The sequence below is a fragment of the Salvelinus fontinalis genome, chromosome 15 (genome assembly GCF_029448725.1).
Source record: "Salvelinus fontinalis isolate EN_2023a chromosome 15, ASM2944872v1, whole genome shotgun sequence".
NCBI lineage: Eukaryota > Metazoa > Chordata > Actinopteri > Salmoniformes > Salmonidae > Salvelinus > Salvelinus fontinalis.
Genome location: NC_074679.1, coordinates 15,190,687 through 15,210,196, shown reverse-complemented (window position 1 = coordinate 15,210,196; position 19,510 = coordinate 15,190,687). Strand labels below are relative to the sequence as shown.

Below are 19,510 nucleotides of genomic sequence, written 5' to 3'. Positions count from 1 at the left end.
CTGCAGAGGGACAAGAGACATGAGAAAATGAGTTTTGATCAGTCATCAAAATAAAAATGCTAAAAACAAATTGGCTGAAAAAAGTTATGAATGAAAAAACAGGAGTTTTTGTGCAGATACAGCCAACAAGCGCAAAAAAATAGTCAGGGACTGGGAGGTTAGTCAGGATCGAGGGAAAGATGAACAGAGCAAAGAACAGAGATCCTTGATGAAAACCTGCTCCAGAGTGTTCAGGACCTCTGACTAGGGTGACAGTTCACCTTCCACCAGAACAACGACCCTAAGCACACAGCCAAGACTAGACGGGGAGTGCCTTCGGGACACTCTCGGAATGTCCTTGAGTGGCCCAGCCATATTCCGGACTTGAACCTGATCGAACTTCTCTGGAGAGACCTGAAAATTGCTGTGGACGCTCCCCGTCCAACCTGACAGAGCTTGAAAGGACTTGCAGAGCAGAATGGGAGAAATTTGCCAAATGCAGGTGTGCCAAGTTTTTAGCGTCATACCGAAGAAGTCTCAGCTCTGTAATTGCTGCCAAAGGTGCTTCAACAAAGTACAGAGTAAAGTGGTCTGAATACTTATGTAAATGTTGTTTTTTTTGCCTTTGGAATGGCACTTCCGGTTTTGTCTGGAAATACTCGGGAGAAAAGGGATTTTTTTCTCAGGATGGAACACTTTGTAAAATGTCAGGAAAATATTCAACTCTAGTGTGCATGCATACACATACAAGAACACACACACAATATGGTGACCGTGGCCACATTAGAACTCCGTAAATGGGTAAAAATATTTAAGAAAAGCCAGGGAGAAGAGTGGGTAAAGGCAGTCAGCCATCTCATCAACGTTCCAGGCCAGCGAGTCAGAATAGTGTCTGAAACCAAACCATATTTGGCAGAGCCAAAGACTATATGTGGAATTGCGTGCAAGCAAGGGGCTGTTGCATTGGACACAAGCAGTGTGCGTTTTTGATTGGGACAGGATGGTCAGGTTTGTTTTGTAGCGACAGACCAAACATTGAGCATCTGCCAGCTTTGTTTAGTTCGGTAGATGCTAATTTAATTTAAATAGAGAAAAATAGAAGTGCATTTATCTGCCCTGTTATGGACCAACTGAATGTGATTTTGTGTCAAATTACACATGATTGTATGTGTACCAAACCAATTGTGAAATTCCCAATCTCACTATACACACAGACATGAAAGATGACAATCAACAATAAAGTAGTAAAAAAATACATGGAATTATTGTATTTGGATTGTTTTTGATATCATTAATATCGCTGTAATTTCTGCAAAAAGCCAATGCATTGAATGTGTGTTACCACATGTAGCGACATAGGCACTACAATCACTTATGACCTCAGGTCACCATGCCACTACCACACAGGCGGGCGGGGGTTACAGTACAGTCTTTTGGTGACACCTGGTTTTGTGCCACCACAGAGGTGCTTCTGGACCCGTGTCTGACGTGGTGCCCTTCGTCGTCGTGCCAGGCAGTGTGCCAGCTGAAGGAGACTGAGGTGGCGCTGCCCCAGCTGGTGCAGTGTGCAGTGTGCACCCTGGAGTTCTGCTCTGCCTGCAAGGCTAACTGGCACCCCGGGCAGGCCTGCCCACCACTGGAGAACAACCTACCCATCACCGCCTTCCTACCTGGAGAGACCAGGTATGGAACTAGACGGTCTCCTCTAGCCTTGGCGGTATACCAGGATATTTGGAAGAAGCCACGGGATGGTTTTTCAATTGTCAATACCGCTTAAACAATTTATTTTTAAGTGTTTTTAATAGATGGGTATTTTTGCTACTTTTTAAGTAAATACAAATTGTGCAATATGTTCGGAGATAAAGAACATTGCGTTCATTTCACCTGTCACATTATTATGAAGCTTATGGTAGACCCCAGTCACGTGGCGTTTGTTTACAAGCACATAAGCACGGTAGACTAACTGTTGTGCGGCATGCACCAGGTGATCTAGTTAAGCTATGGAATTCAAAACAAAACAGTTATACGATTTCTAGCTGGCAAACATTTAAAGTTAACTGTCTAAAATGTGATAAATGCTCTGCAGTTGTGCATTTGGTTTGCTAATTTAGTAGGTAGTTAGCTATCTAGCTAACGTTAAGTGGCTTAGCTTCTTCCAAAATTAAGCATTCGCTTGGTAATAGCAGAGAATCCCCTCCTTGATCAAGAGCCTTGCAGGCTAATATTTGTTTTGTGCGTGCTGCAAACTGTGAGTATAATTTGTTTGTTACTTGTGTAGGTCAGAAACTGCACAAAGTGTTTGAAATATGCTCGTTAGCATTTAGTTCTCTATGGAATTTGACATGTGCTTGTTAGCATTGCTAACCTTTTGGATTACAGAGTATCAGTGAACCTTGTGTTCAATGCCGGTATTACTGAATATCCCAGTATGGCACAAAGTCTGTATGAAGGTATGACCATCTAGATACCACCCAAGAGTCGTCTTTTCTTTTTCTTCATCGCAATCACTTCCTATCCTCCCGGACACATCCTTCCTACCCGTAAGAGACCAGGTATAGAGCTGGAGTTTTGTCATCTTCCTCCCCCTGTCTTCACTATCTTTGACGCCCTCCAGTCATCTTTGAACTTTTTACTGTTTAAAAGCGATATCCCAAGTATAAATACATTCAAGTACATACACTAAAGGGTAGGGAAAAAATCTGTTTTGAGCAAAACGTGTACTGCAGACTTCAAGGTGTATAGGGAATTCAAGCCAGAGGTGGTCTGATGGCATGTCGTGATGTCATCAGCCTCCCCCTTGTTCGAGGGGCAATAGAGAACAAAAGAGGGAAGGCTTACCCCCCACGGTGCTCTGTCATGACTTACCTGGATGTGCCCTTTTGATGTGCCTTTTTGTTAAGTAAATCGGATGTTAAATGAAGTGAAAGAGACTGTAGTGCCACTAACTCACTCTCCTTCCCATCACCTCAAACTAGTTGAATAGTTTGAATGACATTTCACCCCAAAAAGCAGCACATGGGGCCTTATTCAATCAACCTGCTTAGCTGGCTTTCCCCAATAAGTTACACTGTAAGCATTGTTTTGTTGAGAGCATAAACATAAGTTTGTTCTTAATGTTCTTATTTTGGAAACCCTGGTGCAATGATCCACGTACGTACATACATGCATTGTTTTTAGCCGTCATTGTTTCCTTCTCATGTTGAGGATCTGTCCTCTACCTAGGACACAGCCTCTGTCCTCTCTACTGAAGACACTGTGAGGACACAACCTCTGGTCCCTGTGGGAACCTGTATTTACAATCCAGCCAGCTCTCCGTTTCTGGATACCAGCCTAGCTGCTGCTGTTGATGGATCCAGGAAGCCTGCAGCTCTCATGCGTAACGCTATGGCATGAATCATGTAGTAGTCTCTAGTCATCTAGTACATTTTTGTGGATATTTAATATGACCGAGTGTATTGGTTGGAGCAGATTGCCTGAGGTAGTGCTGGGACCCATGGGGTCAGTTAAGGCTAGTCGGGGTAGACTAAAGTCACCCGGTGAAAGTTGTACCGGGAGCAAGTAGATCAATTTATGATCCTAACTCATAGCCAACTTGGATGAGTTGTCTACTTAAAATTATAGGATCTGGTGGCCCAGTGTTAAAGCCATCTGAAAGAAGAGTGAAGGGGAGAGAGTTGTTGAGTTGTCCTCAGATGTCACGAAAGGCCCCAATGTTAAAGGGACTGTTCAGGATTGTACAACTTAAGTAGTCTGTGGGCCAGGAGAAACTGTGATCCATGGTTCGGTTTTCTCTTAACAGCCACAACAAACTTTCTCCATGGCCAAATCAATTCTCATCAGCTCTACATTTAGTTGCTACTTAAACGTCATTTCGCATACAATAAAAAATAAAAAAACATGCCCCATCACTTCCATTGATTGTTAGCTAGTGGTGGCTAAAGTTAGTTAATGTTCTTTTTTTATTTTTTTATTCTTAGGGATGGATCAGCTTAATTATGCGGGAAGATTGTTGCTTCCATCAATGTAATTGTCTGCATCATCTCCAATCCCCCATATATCTTTTGGGTAAATGGCCAAAAGTTTTGAGAATGACACAAATATTCATTTTCAGTCTGCTGCCTCAGTTTGTATGATGGCAATTTGCATATACTCCAGAATGTTATGAAGAGTGATCAGATGAATTGCAATTAATTGCCAAGTCCCTCTTTGCCATGCAAACTGAATCCCCAAAAAACATTTCCATTGCCTTTCAGCCCTGCCACAAAAGGACCAGCTGACATGTCAGTGATTCTCTCATTAACACAGGTGTGAGTGTTGACCACGACAAGACTGGAGATCACTCTGTCATGCTGATTGAGTTTGAATAACAGACTGGAAGCTTCAAAAGGAGGGTGTCATTGTTCTTCCTCTGTCAATCATGGTTACCTGCAAGGAAACACGTGCCGTCGTCATTGCTTTGCACAAAAAGGGCTTCACAGGCAAGGATATTGCTGCCAGTAAGATTGTACCTAAATCAACCATTTATCAGATCATCAAGAACTTCAAGGAGAGCGGTTCAATTGTTGTGAAGAAGGCTTCAGCACCAGGACCGTCTCCTAATGTTGATTCAGCTGCGGGATTGGGGCACCACCAGTACAGAGCTTGCTCAGGAATGGCGGCAGGCAGGTGTGAGTGCATGTGCACGCACAGTGAGGCAAAGACTTTTGGAGGATGGCCTGGTGTCAAGAAGGGCAGCAAATAAGCCACTTCTCTCCAGGAAAAACATCAGGGACAGACTGATATTCTGCAAAAGGTACAGGGATTGGATTGCTGAGTACTGGGGTAAAGTCATTTTCTCTGAATCCCCTTTCCGATTGTTTGGGGCATCCGGAAAAAAGCTTGTCCGTGTAAGACAAGGTGAGTGCTACCATCAGTCCTGTGTCATGCCAACAGTAAAGCATCCTGAGACCATTCATGTGTGGGGTTGCTTCTCAGCCAAGGGAGTGGGCTCACTCACAATTTTGCCTAAGAACACAGCCATGAATAAAGAATGGTACCAACACATCCTCTGAGAGCAACTTCTCCCAACCATCCATGAACAGTTTGGTGACGTACAATGCCTTTTCCAGCATGATGGAGCACCTTGCCATAAGGCAAAAGTGATAACTAAGTGGCTCGGGAACAAAACATCGATATTTTGGGTCCATGGCCAGGAATCTCCCCAGACTTTAATTGAACTTGTGATCAATCCTCAAGAGGCGGGTGGACAAACAAAAACCCACCAATTCTGACAAACTCCAAGCATTGATTATGCAAGAATCAGTCAGTATGTGGCCCAGAAGTTAATTGACAGCATTCCAGGGCAGATTGCAGAGGTCTTGAAAAAGAAGGGTCAACACTGCAAATATTGACTCTTTGCATCAACTTCATGTAATTGTCAATAAAAGCCTTTGACACTTATGAAATGCTTGTAATTATACTTCAGTATTCCATAGTAACATCTGACAAAAATATCTAAAGACACTGAAGCAGCAAACTTTGTGGAAATTAATATTTGTGTCATTCTCAACTTTTGGCCACGACTGTACATACATAAACATCCATACATATACAAATACCTATATAGATATACATACTTTTGTTAGAATACACCTTTATTATTCCCCGAAAACCCTACCACCCTTCCCCCAATTGGCGTAAACAAATTAACAATAACACTTAGGTTTCTACCTTCAGTTTATACATCTTATACACATTTTACAGACACAATCTATTTTACAATAGTTATATTTTTTGTTTTTAGTCCTTCCTCTTTCTATTTGTAACTGTTATTTCACACAATTTCTGAATCTATACATTTTACAGACCCCGTATGTTTTACATTGTTTATCTTGTTATTAGTTCCACCCTTTAGCTCCATTCAACCCCTCCCATCTATCTCTTAACACCATCCATTTTGGATTTCAATTTGCCATGTATTTTTCAAATGTGCTGTGATGTTTCACAAAAGTACTGAACCTTTCTATTCTCATAGCTTCTACAGATTGTAAATTAAAGATAAATATTTTTGCTAAAATAATTATTATATAATTGATTGATTGACTATGGCTTTTCAAATCACCCAGTATTGCTATCTGCAGTGTTAGTTCTGGGCAAATGTTGCAATGCTTCAGCCATTCCTGGACCTGTGACCAAAAACGAGCTACATATGGACAGTACAAAAATAAATGGTCTAATGACTTCTCACAGCAAAATCTGCAGAGCTGGGAAGATTGTATCCCCCAAAAAATATACCATTCTATTGGTTGTAATTTAAATAGAAAATGTGAAGTTTTGATTCCGGTGTTTTGTGTGTCAATTCATAAACCATGCGCCATGGAATGGGTACAACAAATCTCTTCTATTTTGCAATTTATATGGCACAGCTGTCAATTTTTTGTCCTTAAATGAAATTGGTATATGTTTTATTTATCACACTTTTCTTTAACCATTTATGTTAGCTAATGGTTGTATTGTTTGTATTGTCTGTTTAAGGAAAACCATGGATTACAGTTTCCCATAGACTAACTTCAGGATGAGGAACCAACTAACATCCAGTTGTAAAATCCCAACTAACATCCAGTTGTAAAATCCTGAACGATTCATCTTTTAACGCGGCAATCAGCTGTTGAATAATACCAAATCGTACTCCCCGCCTCTGTTTGGGTATAAAGCGGAGGAATGAGGCTGGAGAAATTTAGCCACACTCAAATTCATAGACAGAGCTATGGATGCAAGGACTGACCATCCATGATATCAAAATGGAAGTTTTAACCACGTTTTGAGGCTTTACAGGTTTTGTTTACATTTACAGAGTAAAACAGGCATATTTTGGTTTCTCATGGGGTACTAATTTCATGAGGCATTTATAATTTATATTACTCAAGGGGTACATATAATTAATTTATACGTCCCAAAATGGATGTAGGAGCTGCAGATTGCCCCTTTAAACTGCAGCCTCCTCTCTCTCCACTGTCAAGACTTCAATTATGGCTTGTATGGCTCTTACTGTGATGCTTCAGTTGTCTCAACAATGATCTCTGGAGTACATTCTTCCTTCTCTCTCTCCTTGAAGAGTGTGGGAGGGGAAATTAGTCTCCTTATTCGAATGGCCTCCTCTTACACTATTAGCCCATTCTGCAACCAGCTGACATATGAAGCAATTATCACAAAGGGCAAATGTTATCCTCAGTGGACCGATCCCGTTTTGCACGGAGTTTGCTGCCTTTCACTGATATTTGTTTTAGTTTCTCTCTGTTGCCATTGCTCATATGAAACAGACACTCTCCTCAAACCTCACAGCGATCCATGTAGTTTACCTTCTGATCTTGAACCTGTATTCCGTTACTTTCAGGCCTCCATCCCTTTCCTTCCAAAGTAGATGCTAGAATCCAAAGTCCTTTTTTGTTACAAAATGGCTGTCAGGGTATCAAATTAAGGAGGAAGTAAGAGGTGTGCCTTAATTCACTCTGGCCGTATGTGATCAGTAGCTAGGGAATTGGCTCAAGAAATGAATATGCTTGTTCTGTGTCCAGCTCTCTGAGACTCGAGGGCATTCGACAGCATCACCTGCTCCTCTCTCGCTCTGGCCTTGAAGAGTCAGCAGCAATAAGAATGGAGACACAAGACCTGCCTTTACAATAATAAGGGGAAAGAAAGGACTGAAATGAGTGGGGAAAAGAAAGGCTAAGATGAACACACTTTGGGTTTCTCATTTTAAACACTCATTAAGTGTTTTATTGGAAAGTGTTGCTTATTGCAAGCTTGGGTCTATTGTGCACTTACAAAGGCTATAACAGCTCTGTGGCATGATAAACTGTATGGGTGGAAAATCTCTGGGTCTCTGATGTATCGTGGTCTTTGTTAGCATTATTCAGAATAAACACTTGTTTCAAACAGAATTTGTTGAAGAAACGTAACACACACTGCATGTTGCTCTCTCACTATGTCTCCTCAGCTCCTTCTACAAGAGTGACGATGATGACGGTCCCATCAAGCGCTGTCCCAAGTGTAAGGTGTACATCGAGAGAGACGAGGGCTGTGCCCAGATGATGTGCAAGAACTGCAAACATGCCTTCTGCTGGTACTGCCTGGAGTCACTGGACGTGAGTAGAGAACCCGGTCTCTCTCACACACACGCCTTTCTGCTGGTACTTTCTAGAGTTCCTGGACTTGAGTAGAACGTTGTCTCAATGTTTGCCTTAAACAACACCACACATGCTGCTACAACATGCTGATGTTCCTATAGAATAATACACACGTATCTTTGCCGAGGATTTTTAATTTCGCTGTACAGAGAATGTTGCACCTGACTGCAATACGGCAGTCTGAAATCTGCATAGAATTCACTCTGTCTGGTTTTAGCAGTGATTCAATGTGTTACATGGGAGTAATAGCACTACAGGAGGTGTGATAAGGCTGCAGGCCAATGTCTTTCCAAATCCATGACGTTTGATACAAGGCAATGGAACTGAAACAACAGTTTTATTTATTTGTTATCTGTGCTTGTAGGAAGCTAGGAGGCTTTACTGGCAGTGTCTTAAATAAATCCTAATTTCAGACTGCACTGGTCATTTAAAAGCAATTTTCTCCCAGCAGCTGCCTCTGAGTACTAATGATAGATCATTATTCTCTCTCTGTCTGCGTGTTTTGTGTATGTGTGTGACAGGATGACTTCCTCCTGATCCATTTTGACAAAGGACCCTGTCGAAACAAACTAGGTCACTCCAGGTCGTCTGTCATCTGGCACAGAACACAGGTGAGTTACAGTATGTTAGCACACTCACTGTTCTCCTTCATAACTTTCTTTCTCTCGCTCTCTTTCACGTGTTCAACATGAATATACATGGACGGTGTTCTGTAAAAACACTGGTCGGTAGGAGAGCACAGGTTGGTTCATGTGCTCTAGATGTTGGCCCATTGTTGTTGGTGAGAACATGTCTGACATTGCTATCTTCTAGGTAATTTCCTTTGTATGTGTACATTTACTAGTCAATGGGTAATAGTAAAGCTTTCAGTTTGGCACAAATGTGACAGGCTGCTCAGTATCTTGCATTACTGGTAAGATAGTAAGTTACAGCATGCATAACCATGTTTTAACCGACTGTCTCCCGAGTTGCGCAGCGGTCTAAGGCACTGCATCTCAGTGCTTGAGGCGTCACTACAGACACCCTGGTTCGAATCCAGTCTGTATCAAAACCAGCCGTGATTGGTCGTCCCATAGGGCGGTGCACAATAGGGTCGTCCGGGTTTGACCGGTGTAGGCCTTCATTGTAAATATGAATTTGTTCTGAACTGACCTGCCTAGTTAAATAAAGGTTCAAAAATAACATAACACTTGCCATACATTGGGAAATCAAATGAAAGTCCATACGTCCTTTAGAATTGTTATTTTAATATTAATTTAATGCAACAACAAAACAATTTAATCTTACATCACCAAGTTATTTTTCAGTTATAAGTACAGTAACTTGGAGCACATATCTATTCATAGACGAGCACGTTTCCCGCGTTTAATAGTGTTGTGACTGCTAGCTTACACACTGACATCTGTTGCCCAGTGGGACAGGCTGAGTCATTTGAGCATGGTTACAGCTTGTGTACTGCACCTCCTGTACCCAGCCCGTACAACCTCACTGCTTCCTTCCCAGCCCGTACAACCTCACTGCTTCCTTCCCAGCCCGTACAACCTCACTGCTTCCTACCCAGCCCGTACAACCTCACTGCTTCCTACCCAGCCCGTACAACCTCACTGCTTCCTACCCAGCCCGTACAACCTCACTGCTTCCTACCCAGCCCGTACAACCTCACTGCTTCCTACCCAGCCCGTACAACCTCACTGCTTCCTACCCAGCCCGTACAACCTCACTGCTTCCTACCCAGCCCGTACAACCTCACTGCTTCCTACCCAGCCCGTACAACCTCACTGCTTCCTACCCAGCCCGTACAACCTCACTGCTTCCTACGCAGCCCGTACCACGTCACTGCTTCCTTCCCAGCCCGTACCACCTCACTGCTTCCTTCCCAGCCCGTACCACCTCACTGCTTCCTTCCCAGCCCGTACCACCTCACTGCTTCCTTCCCAGCCCGTACCACCTCACTGCTTCCTTCCCAGCCCGTACCACCTCACTGCTTCCTTCCCAGCCCGTACCACCTCACTGCTTCCTTCCCAGCCCGTACCACCTCACTGCTTCCTTCGCAGCCCGTACCACCTCACTGCTTCCTTCGCAGCCCGTACCACCTCACTGCTTCCTTCGCAGCCCGTACCACCTCACTGCTTCCTTCGCAGCCCGTACCACCTCACTGCTTCCTTCGCAGCCCGTACCACCTCACTGCTTCCTTCGCAGCCCGTACCACCTCACTGCTTCCTTCGCAGCCCGTACCACCTCACTGCTTCCTTCGCAGCCCGTACCACCTCACTGCTTCCTTCGCAGCCCGTACCACCTCACTGCTTCCTTCGCAGCCCGTACCACCTCACTGCTTCCTTCGCAGCCCGTACCACCTCACTGCTTCCTTCGCAGCCCGTACCACCTCACTGCTTCCTTCGCAGCCCGTACCACCTCACTGCTTCCTTCGCAGCCCGTACCACCTCACTGCTTCCAAGGACCTTGTCGCTCTCTCGAACTCCTCATGAATACCTAACACATGGCCCTTATTCACAAAAGGGGTGCTGATCTTGGGATCTAAAAGGCAAAACTGATCATAGATCAGCACTTTTTATGAATAAAGGCCCTGATCTGATAGGGCAAATCCTGCCTTGATGAAAGCTCAGCCTCTGTCTGACTTCAGATCAGTTCTGGGATTGTGTCCACTGGGGATGCAATAAGAGGAATAGAGGTCACCTCTCTAGGTGTATTGTTCTTTTCTCTAGGCTTACTGTTCTCAGACCAGACATGGTATATTCTATACGATAGCATTGTCAGGGTTTGTTCATATGGGCACACGGGATATCATGTTAATGCAGGTATACCGGCACAACTAAAGGTTAATGTGCTGCTCGTCTGGAGAATTCATGTAAATATTAATAACTCCACAAGAGGAAGAGAACTGAAACACCCAAGAGTGGAGCTCAACTATGATATTTATCCATGCTTGGTGGTCTTTAATTAAAATGTCTTTATCAAAGGATATTATTTTAAACCATCTAGCTGACTGTCATAATTGTCCGTTAGCAGTTATTTTTAGATAACTATATCTCACTCTCTGCCGTCTGGTCCTTCACACACCTACCCTGAGGTGATCCCCAAAATGACTCTTGCTCTGAAACTGGCAGAATTGTATTCTGTTATTCTATGGAGGTCTTCCCTGTAAATGCATGTTTTGAATGTCATTTTGTTGCTGAGGAGATGTTGGGCTGGAATCGGATGCCACCATGTGGTGGGATAGATGACTTGCACAACAAAGATTGAAAAGACAAGGGATGCCCAGCACTCACACAAGGGTTTTGTTCAATAAGGCCAAAATAGAAAATGGTTTGAGAAGAAAAGTGAAAATGGCTTGGAGTCTAATTATCATGTTAAGGGATTCCGCAGATGCTAGTCCTCTTCAGTGTTTTCTCTATAGTGCGGCATGTGTCCTTTTGATATGTTTGCTATGTATCTAAACAAACAATGTCTTATTTGCTGGTGCTTCTGTCTTGTTGCAGTCTCTCATCCTCTTACTTTCTCTCCCCCCCTCTCTCTCTCTCTCCCTCCTCTCTTCTTTCTCTTGCTCTCCACTCTTGCTCTCACTCTCTCCAGGTGGTGGGGATCTTCGCTGGCTTTGGCCTGCTCCTGCTGGTGGCCTCTCCCTTCCTCCTCCTGGCCACACCATTCATCCTCTGCTGCAAGTGCAAGTGCAGCAAAGGAGATGATGACCCCTTTCCCACCTAAACCTCACCCCACCAACACAGGAGGGTGAAGAGTCCGCCCCCCCTCCCCCGCCATGGGCCATTTTTTTTTCCTTTTTTCCCCTATTGCCTCCCTCCAAACTTGGAGTACTGCTTCATTTAATGGGACTTGGCTAGCCACATCCCAATCCATCATGGTGGGAGTGGAGGAGGAGGAGTTGACCCCATGCCCACTGGCCTGGTAGAAGAGGTCAAAGGTCACAGGTCAGACTGAGGAGGACAATGATGCCCCTCTCTGTGTGGATTTGGGGGCTTGTGTAAGTATACTGTAGCAGGGCCACTCTGAGGCCTCAGCTGTGCTTCAGGCAGTACAAGACAAGAGGAGGGTGTTTTATCAAGATGAAGGATAAACACATTAGGATGTCTTGATCAGGGTTGGGCTCAATTCTAGTTGAGGTCAGTCCATTTAGGAATTAAACTAAAATTCAATAATTTATAAAATTGCATTTATTTTAAATTACTTCTCAATAAACTTAACTGTATAAACTTTTTATTTCAAAAGTTAAATTGAAATCACTTCCATGAATTGACTGCCTTCAATTGGAGTTGAGCCTAACCCTGTTCTAGATCCTCTCCTCGGGACATTTTCATGCAGTGCCAGCTTGAATCGGAGGACCTGTCACTTGAACTTACTTTAATCAAGTTTTGTTCATTTGTCGAACACAAAGCTCCCGCCCCCCACTCTCTCTGTGTAGCTGTCAACATACAGGAAGTAGCACTTCAGTTACATGATGACCCACATTTTGTGTTCACTCTGTTTGCACATGACTCCCGTTTGTCACTTTACGGACCGGGGCGGGAGTTGGTGTTTTCTCTCTCACTCCACTGTACAGCACGTTCTCTTGTTGATGTCAGTGTTTTTGTAATCTTTCGCTCTGTTCCAACTATCAGCAAGAAAGTATTCATTTTACAAACTGAATTTGAACTCTTATGTGTCTACAGGTATTTGTGAGGGTGTCCCAATAAGATAATCATGGGCCTGTATTCACACCGTCTCAGAGTAGGACTGCTGATCTAGGAAAGACTCAACTAATCCTAGGTTAGCACTCTTACTCTGAAACACTCTGTGAATACAGGCCCTGAACCTTAGTGTCGTCATCAGACGGAAACAAACCATTTGGAATCAACAGAAGCGACTTCTGTTGTCAAATGGAATACCTGAATATAGACGTCATGCCGTTTTTAATTCAGAGTTCCTCTGAACCCAGATAAGCATGTTGCTTAGCCAAATAGAACAAATGGTTTTAAATAAATTAGAAAAGTAGCCAAAAAGCCACCTTAGTGTTCTGAAGAAGAAAAAAATTGTCTTGCAAAAACATGGCTTTTGTCCAGTTCCGTCCTTGTGAAAGCACACTTAAATAATGAATATGTTTAATGCATCACAATCAGTCATTAAAACCTGTTTATTGTCAGGTAGAACATAAGAGATGAATTCATGTCTCTCTCTGATACAAAGATGTCTCTTCATATCATCCATATCACATTGATGTTGGTCATATATCCAACTACTGTAATGAACAATAATCCTATACAAATGTTTTTTGTTGTGTGAACTAGTGGAAAACTTGCATATGTTAGTGGTATGGTTGTCAATGTTTTCATTGGGAGAAAGTTGAGAGCTCACTCTCTCTACATGCAGCTAACCTTTGCAGGGCTATCAAAATGTCAAGAACTTCACTAGACTGTTTTGGACACATCCGAAAGCTGCTCTACACATCACTGTATCTATGCAAGTTTGTGCGTTTCCAATCTTACTAGGTCTTGCTAATAGTGGTCATATCAAGCGGTCCACTATGTTATACCAGATTCCCTGTGCCATCTCTTCATACGGTAGTGTTTTACAATGGGGTGTTTGACTTGCATCAGATGTAACATGGGTTTGATTTGACCTATCTGGGAAGCCATACATTAGTTAATCACCGTCATTTGTTCTCATGTTGTTCCATTAGACTGTGTGGTGAGGATGCATGTAGCTACACCGTTTCTCACTCTGAAACACATTTAAAAGGGCAATCTGCTGCATCCATTTTTGGACTTTTAAATTCATAATATGTAGCTATTGATTCATGGAGAATATAACGGTCTCATGAGCTTAGTTCAACTGTTTAAACCCATTAGAAACCAAACAATACCCTTGTTTTACTCATTTGTAAACACTAATAATTCTATAGCCTCAAAATGGTTAACTATAGTTTTGATATTTAATGGATGGTCAGTCCTTGCATCCATAGCTGTTTTATGAATTTCTACATCTACTGTTTACCAAAACAGTGGCAGGGTGCCCACTTTTTTTTTTTTTTTTTGTTGCTTGAACTGAAGATTGACCCTAAACTCAAGACATGAGTCATTATCATTCCGTCCATCACTTAGCTACTTTGGAACACATACAGAATACTGAGAAACTCTTCAAAGAAGTCCCGGATTTTTAATGTTGCTCTCGTAGCATTCAAATAGGGGCTATGGCAGTTAACAGAACTAGCATCAGCTATCACCTTACCTCATGGTAGCCATTCCTTTAAAAACAAAGGGAATGTTAGCCTAAATGTTTAAATACCTCGTCTGTAGCCTCATTTTCTTCTAACCCTTACTGTGTCAAAGCCTGTAATTCCCCAAAAATTCAGTTGATCTTATTGACCCCGTTCTGTCAGTAAGGAATATAAAGGTTTCAACTGAACATGTGGCTCACTGAGCTGACCATGTCTTTATATGACAATCGTGCCAAGAAGGTCTCTCGTGGGTGGCAATGGTGAAATTGAATGAGTGAATAGTTTGAAGCGTCTAAGAATGTTTCAAATAAAAGCTGCGATCTTGTTTCCATATGTTGTGGATGTTAATGTTGGAGTTGAGCCTTGGAATACTCTATGGTATGACGTGTACTATTGTTTTGGTTTTCAAGATGTAGTATGTTCATTAAATACTGTAGTTCTTTCTGGAATTGTTGAGTTTTTGAATGTGTTCGGAGATCAGAAGAAATGTAGGCGCTATTTCCAGGTTTCCTCAACTCGGAGACTTGGAAGGATGGCATTGTAGGACTATAGAAATGTAACACACAACTTGTTTCCACTTCTCTTATCGTCTATTTGGTATAGTTGGGATGTTGAGCTGAGAAGAAATCTTGAATATTTGTCCTCTGACTCAACTGATTTAGGTTGCTGGCTTTTCATATGGTTACACAGTATCTACCAATCAAACTCCAAGGACTCATACAGTCATTGGTGTCATCTGGTTTCAGTCAGCATTATGCAGCAAAGGGCCAAAAAACGTACATTTAAACGCCATTCACCTTGAGGTGAGGCCATGCATGTTGCACAATTATTTTCTAAGATTTGATACTTCTATTTCTTTGTCCACATTTCTACTGAGATAAATGTAGGTTGTTGAAAAAATTCCATTGCTCTTGTATTTAAAATGCATGTTGTACTCTACCATTACTATGTGTTTTAAGATCCCATACTACGCCTCTTCATTTTAGGGACTGAAACAAGTCCTTAAATTTTGGAAGTTTTCTGTCATGACATACTCTTTATCCTGGCTTTTGGAGTTTGCCTTTCACACTTAAGATACTGTACATAGGTTGCCTTTGTGTTATACTTGTTCTGTTGGCTTTGATGCAGTTAATCATACATTTAATTACTTTCAACTTTTCAAAAGATGTAACCTTTTAAATTGGCATGTGTGGATATCCTTCGATAAACCAACATTGTACTTTTCCCATGTATCTACAGTTTCACGAACTCTGTGACATGGAATAAATGTGGTTGTTTTTTGTGACTCGTGTCTCCTTTGGACATAATGTCAATATGCATGACGCATTTAACGTCTGATTCACAGTAGGGTTGTCCAGAATCGTACTGCGCTGTTCCTTTTCAGCAACTATGGGGGATGTGTAAGCAGACCAGTCCAGTACAACTTGACTTGGTTTGGCCGTATGATGTGAATAAGGGAATACGTTGAGCACAACGTTGAAAGTGGTATTTTCAACTTCTTTTCAACCAAAAAGTCGTATTTTCAACGTCTTTTGCTCATAGGGAAGTTCTCACTAGTCCTCATCGGTCCCAGGAACATGACTGGTGTAAGTGCGCACTCTGGTGTTGAAAGATGGATGGTACATTTGTCTTTGTCTTCGTCAAACACTTAGTAGGATATTTTCATTCCAGTCAGCGCTTGCATCATGTTAAATATCACTGAAAATAGATGTGCAAATGAATTTAAAACCTCCGTCAGTGTGTTGGTCTTATTTGAAGGGAGACCTATCCAATAAACCTTGGCTTTTCCACTGGTACGCATTAGTTATTGTATGTATCTAATGTTCCTTCTAGGAGATACATAAAATAATACACATATGCATTGAGACATTCAATCAAATCAATTCATAAAGTTGCTGTTGACCTTCCCCTCTGCCAGTTCTTGGCTTTGCACTGTGATAGGTTCTCAGAATAAGCAAAGTGTACCTATAATCAGAATAGTCAACATGAATTTCTTGGTACCAGCTCATAAATAAAAGCTGTACCATTCATATAAATTAAGTATGTTTGTACGGTACCATTCACAATGTTTTGGTCACAAGGTATTGTATAGCTTTTAGGTTAAATGCATACAGAGTTGAATGTATGGAGGTTATAATAACTGCGACATACGCAAGCCAATGTACTCTATAGCTTCTTGTAAGTATTCACCCCATTCTTCAAGGCTTAACTGCTTCAGCTTCTTGTAAGTATTCACCCCATTCTTCAAGGCTTAACTGCTTCAGCTCCTTCAAGTTGGAAGGGTTCCGCTGGTGTACAGCAATCTTCAAATCATACCACAGATAATCAATTGGATTGAGATCTGGGCTTTTGACTAGGCCATTCCAAGACATTTAAATGTTTCCCCTTAAACCACTCAAGTGTTGCTTTAGCAGTATACTTAGGGTCATTGTCCTGCTTGAAGGTGAACCTCCGTCCCAGTCTCAAATCTCTGGAAGACTGAAACAGGTTTCCCTCAAGAATTTCCCTGTATTTAGCGCCATCCATTTCTTCAATTCTGACCAGTTTCCCTGCCGATGGAAAAACATCCCCACAGCATGATGCTGCCACCACCATGCTTCACTGTGTGGATGGTGTCTCAGGTTGATGAGAGGTGTTGGGTTTGCAACATACATAACCTTTTCCTTGATGGTCAAAAAGCAGAATTTTAGTCTCATCTGACCAGAATACCTTCTTCCATTTATTTGGGGAGTCTCCAACATGCCTTTTGGTGAGCACCAAATGTGTTTGCTTATTTTTTTTCTGTCCACTCTTCCGTAAAGCCCAGCTCTATGGAGTGTACGGCTTAAAGTGGTCATATGGACAGATACTCCAATCTCCGCTGTGGAGCTTTGCAGCTCCTTCAGCGTTATCTTTGATCTCTTTGTTGGCTCTCTGATTTAATGCCCTTCTTGCATTGTCTGAGTTTTGGTGGCCGGCCCTATCTTGGCAGGTTTGTTGTGGTGCCATATTCTTAATTTTATTTTTTTATGGAGTTAATGGTGCTCCGTGGGATGTTCAAAGTTTAGGATATTTTTTATAACCTGACCCTGATATGTACTTCTCCACAACTTTGTCCCTGACCTGTTTGGAGAGCTCATTGGTCTTCATAGTGCCGCTTGCTTGGTGGTGCACCTTGCTTAGTGGTGTTGCAGACTCTGGGGCCTTTCAGAACAGGTGGGTGTATGTATGTGTGTATATATATATATATATTGTGTTTATTTACAGTTGAAGTCGGAAGTTTACATACAGCTTAGCCAAATACATTTATCATAAGTGAAATAATCTGTCTGTTAACAATTTTTGGAAAAATTACTTGTCATGCACAAAGTAGATGTCCTAACCGACTTGCCAAAACTAAAGTTTGAACAACACATTTTTGGAGTTGTTGAAAAACGAGTTTTAATGACTCCAACCTAAGTGTATGTATGTACATACAATTGAAGTCGGAAGTTTACATATACTTAGGTTGGATTCATTAAAACTCATTTTTATATATATATATATGCATATATATATATTTGTGTGTATATGTGTGTGTGCATATATTCTGATCATGTGACACTTAAATTAAATTGCACACAGGTGGACTTTTTTTTAAAGAATTATGTGACTTCTGAAGGTAATTGGCTACACCAGATCTTATTTAGGGGCTTCATTGCAAAGGGGGTGAATACATATGCACGCAGGACCTTTAAAAAATAACAAATAAACCATTTTTTTCACTTCACCAATTTTGACTATTTTTCATATGTCCATTAAATGAAATCAAAATAAAAAATATTTAAATTACAGGTTGTAATGCAACAAAATAGGAAAAACACCAAGGGGATGAATACTTTTGCAAGGCACTGTATATGCTCACTAAAGCTATTGAAAAGCCTTCTGCATCAATCTCTACTTCTCTTCACACATTGTAGCCCTGTCAAACCAACACCTGCTCTTCAGCTCTTTGTTAATCACTCTCTCCCTCTCTCATTGTGCTTCCATTTCCTGCCAGATGTGGGTCTGGGAGTGTCACGCAGACTAGCCTGAAATGAAAGCGCAAACGCCAAATAACAACCCAGTGATATATCATCCCCCAGCAGCTGTTCTCTGTTTGGAAGGCCTCCGCCAATCGCAGGGTCCGGCCGCAGGAAGCACCATCTGTGGGCTCCATGGCGACAGGGTTCCGGGTGCTGAGGCTGATGGGTTATCTGGAGCGAATGAAGTGAGGAGAGGAAGCCAGAGCCAGGCCCTCACACCTGTACTGTACGGTACACAGAGTCCTGACATCACAGGTGTGGGCCGCCCAGCCACAGGGCTGGGTTTACCCACTGCTCAGCCAAGGCCTTCCTCTGCTCTCTCCTGTACTTAATCTTTGGTGTAAAGAGAGGTTACTTCTTTGTCCTTGTGTCTTTCTGTGAAATGTTCCACTAATAAAATGCTCTAGAGTGGACCTGCATAGTAATTGGAATGTCCTAATTTACAGGCAGGTAGGTTCATAAGGTCTTCATTTGTTTTTTAAATCTTATGTACACACATGTACTTTACCCAAACCTCTTCATATCCATGATATATTTTACACTGAGTAAACAAAACATTAAGGACACCTGCTCTTTCCATGTCATAGACTGACCAGGTGAAAGCTATGATCCCTTATTGATGTCACTTGTTAAATCCACTTCAATCAGTGTAGATGAAGGGGAGGGGACAGGTTAAACTCAATATTAGGAAGGTGTCCTTTAATGTTTGGTACACTCAGTGTATATTTCCTTAGATATGATGCTCTTCATAACCTGCCTGTTCTCTCAGAGGTCCTCTTCCTTTCTCTGTGGTTTGTAACAGATTGCTAGGAGCTGGGACTGGGAGGCAGCTGTAGACCTGGCTGTGTAGGGACTGGAATGGAATGGTGATGGTATGATGTTGGAATTTCTCATCTTCTCCAAGTGGTGACTTGAAGGGGTAGCCCTTAAAATGTCTTGAAAGCGATTTGATATTGCTATTGTAAAACAGGCCCCTGTCTTTCAGCTGGTATTGGAGTGAACCCATCTCAGAGATTTGAACCCTATGAGCAAAGCTTTGATTGGAAAATAATGCAAGCAAATAGCTCCTTTTTGGTCATCAGTGGCTCTGAGTTATG

The 19,510-nt window shown here is 42.2% G+C and overlaps 1 protein-coding gene across 4 annotated transcripts in view; it reads left to right on the top strand.

Annotated features, from left to right (window-relative positions):
• The window catches only part of LOC129811465 (probable E3 ubiquitin-protein ligase RNF144A-A), a 64,966-nt gene extending 49,311 nt beyond the window's left edge, over positions 1-15,655 (top strand). For all 4 annotated transcript variants that reach the window (XM_055862794.1, XM_055862798.1, XM_055862795.1 and 1 more), the window contains exons 5-8: positions 1,443-1,662; positions 7,955-8,102; positions 8,666-8,755; positions 11,736-15,655. In XM_055862794.1, the coding sequence (XP_055718769.1) occupies positions 1,443-1,662; positions 7,955-8,102; positions 8,666-8,755; positions 11,736-11,867 (590 nt within the window). In that variant the 3' untranslated portion in view covers positions 11,868-15,655. The remainder of the gene's footprint in view (positions 1-1,442; positions 1,663-7,954; positions 8,103-8,665; positions 8,756-11,735) is intronic.
• Positions 15,656-19,510: the final 3,855 nt, after the last annotated feature.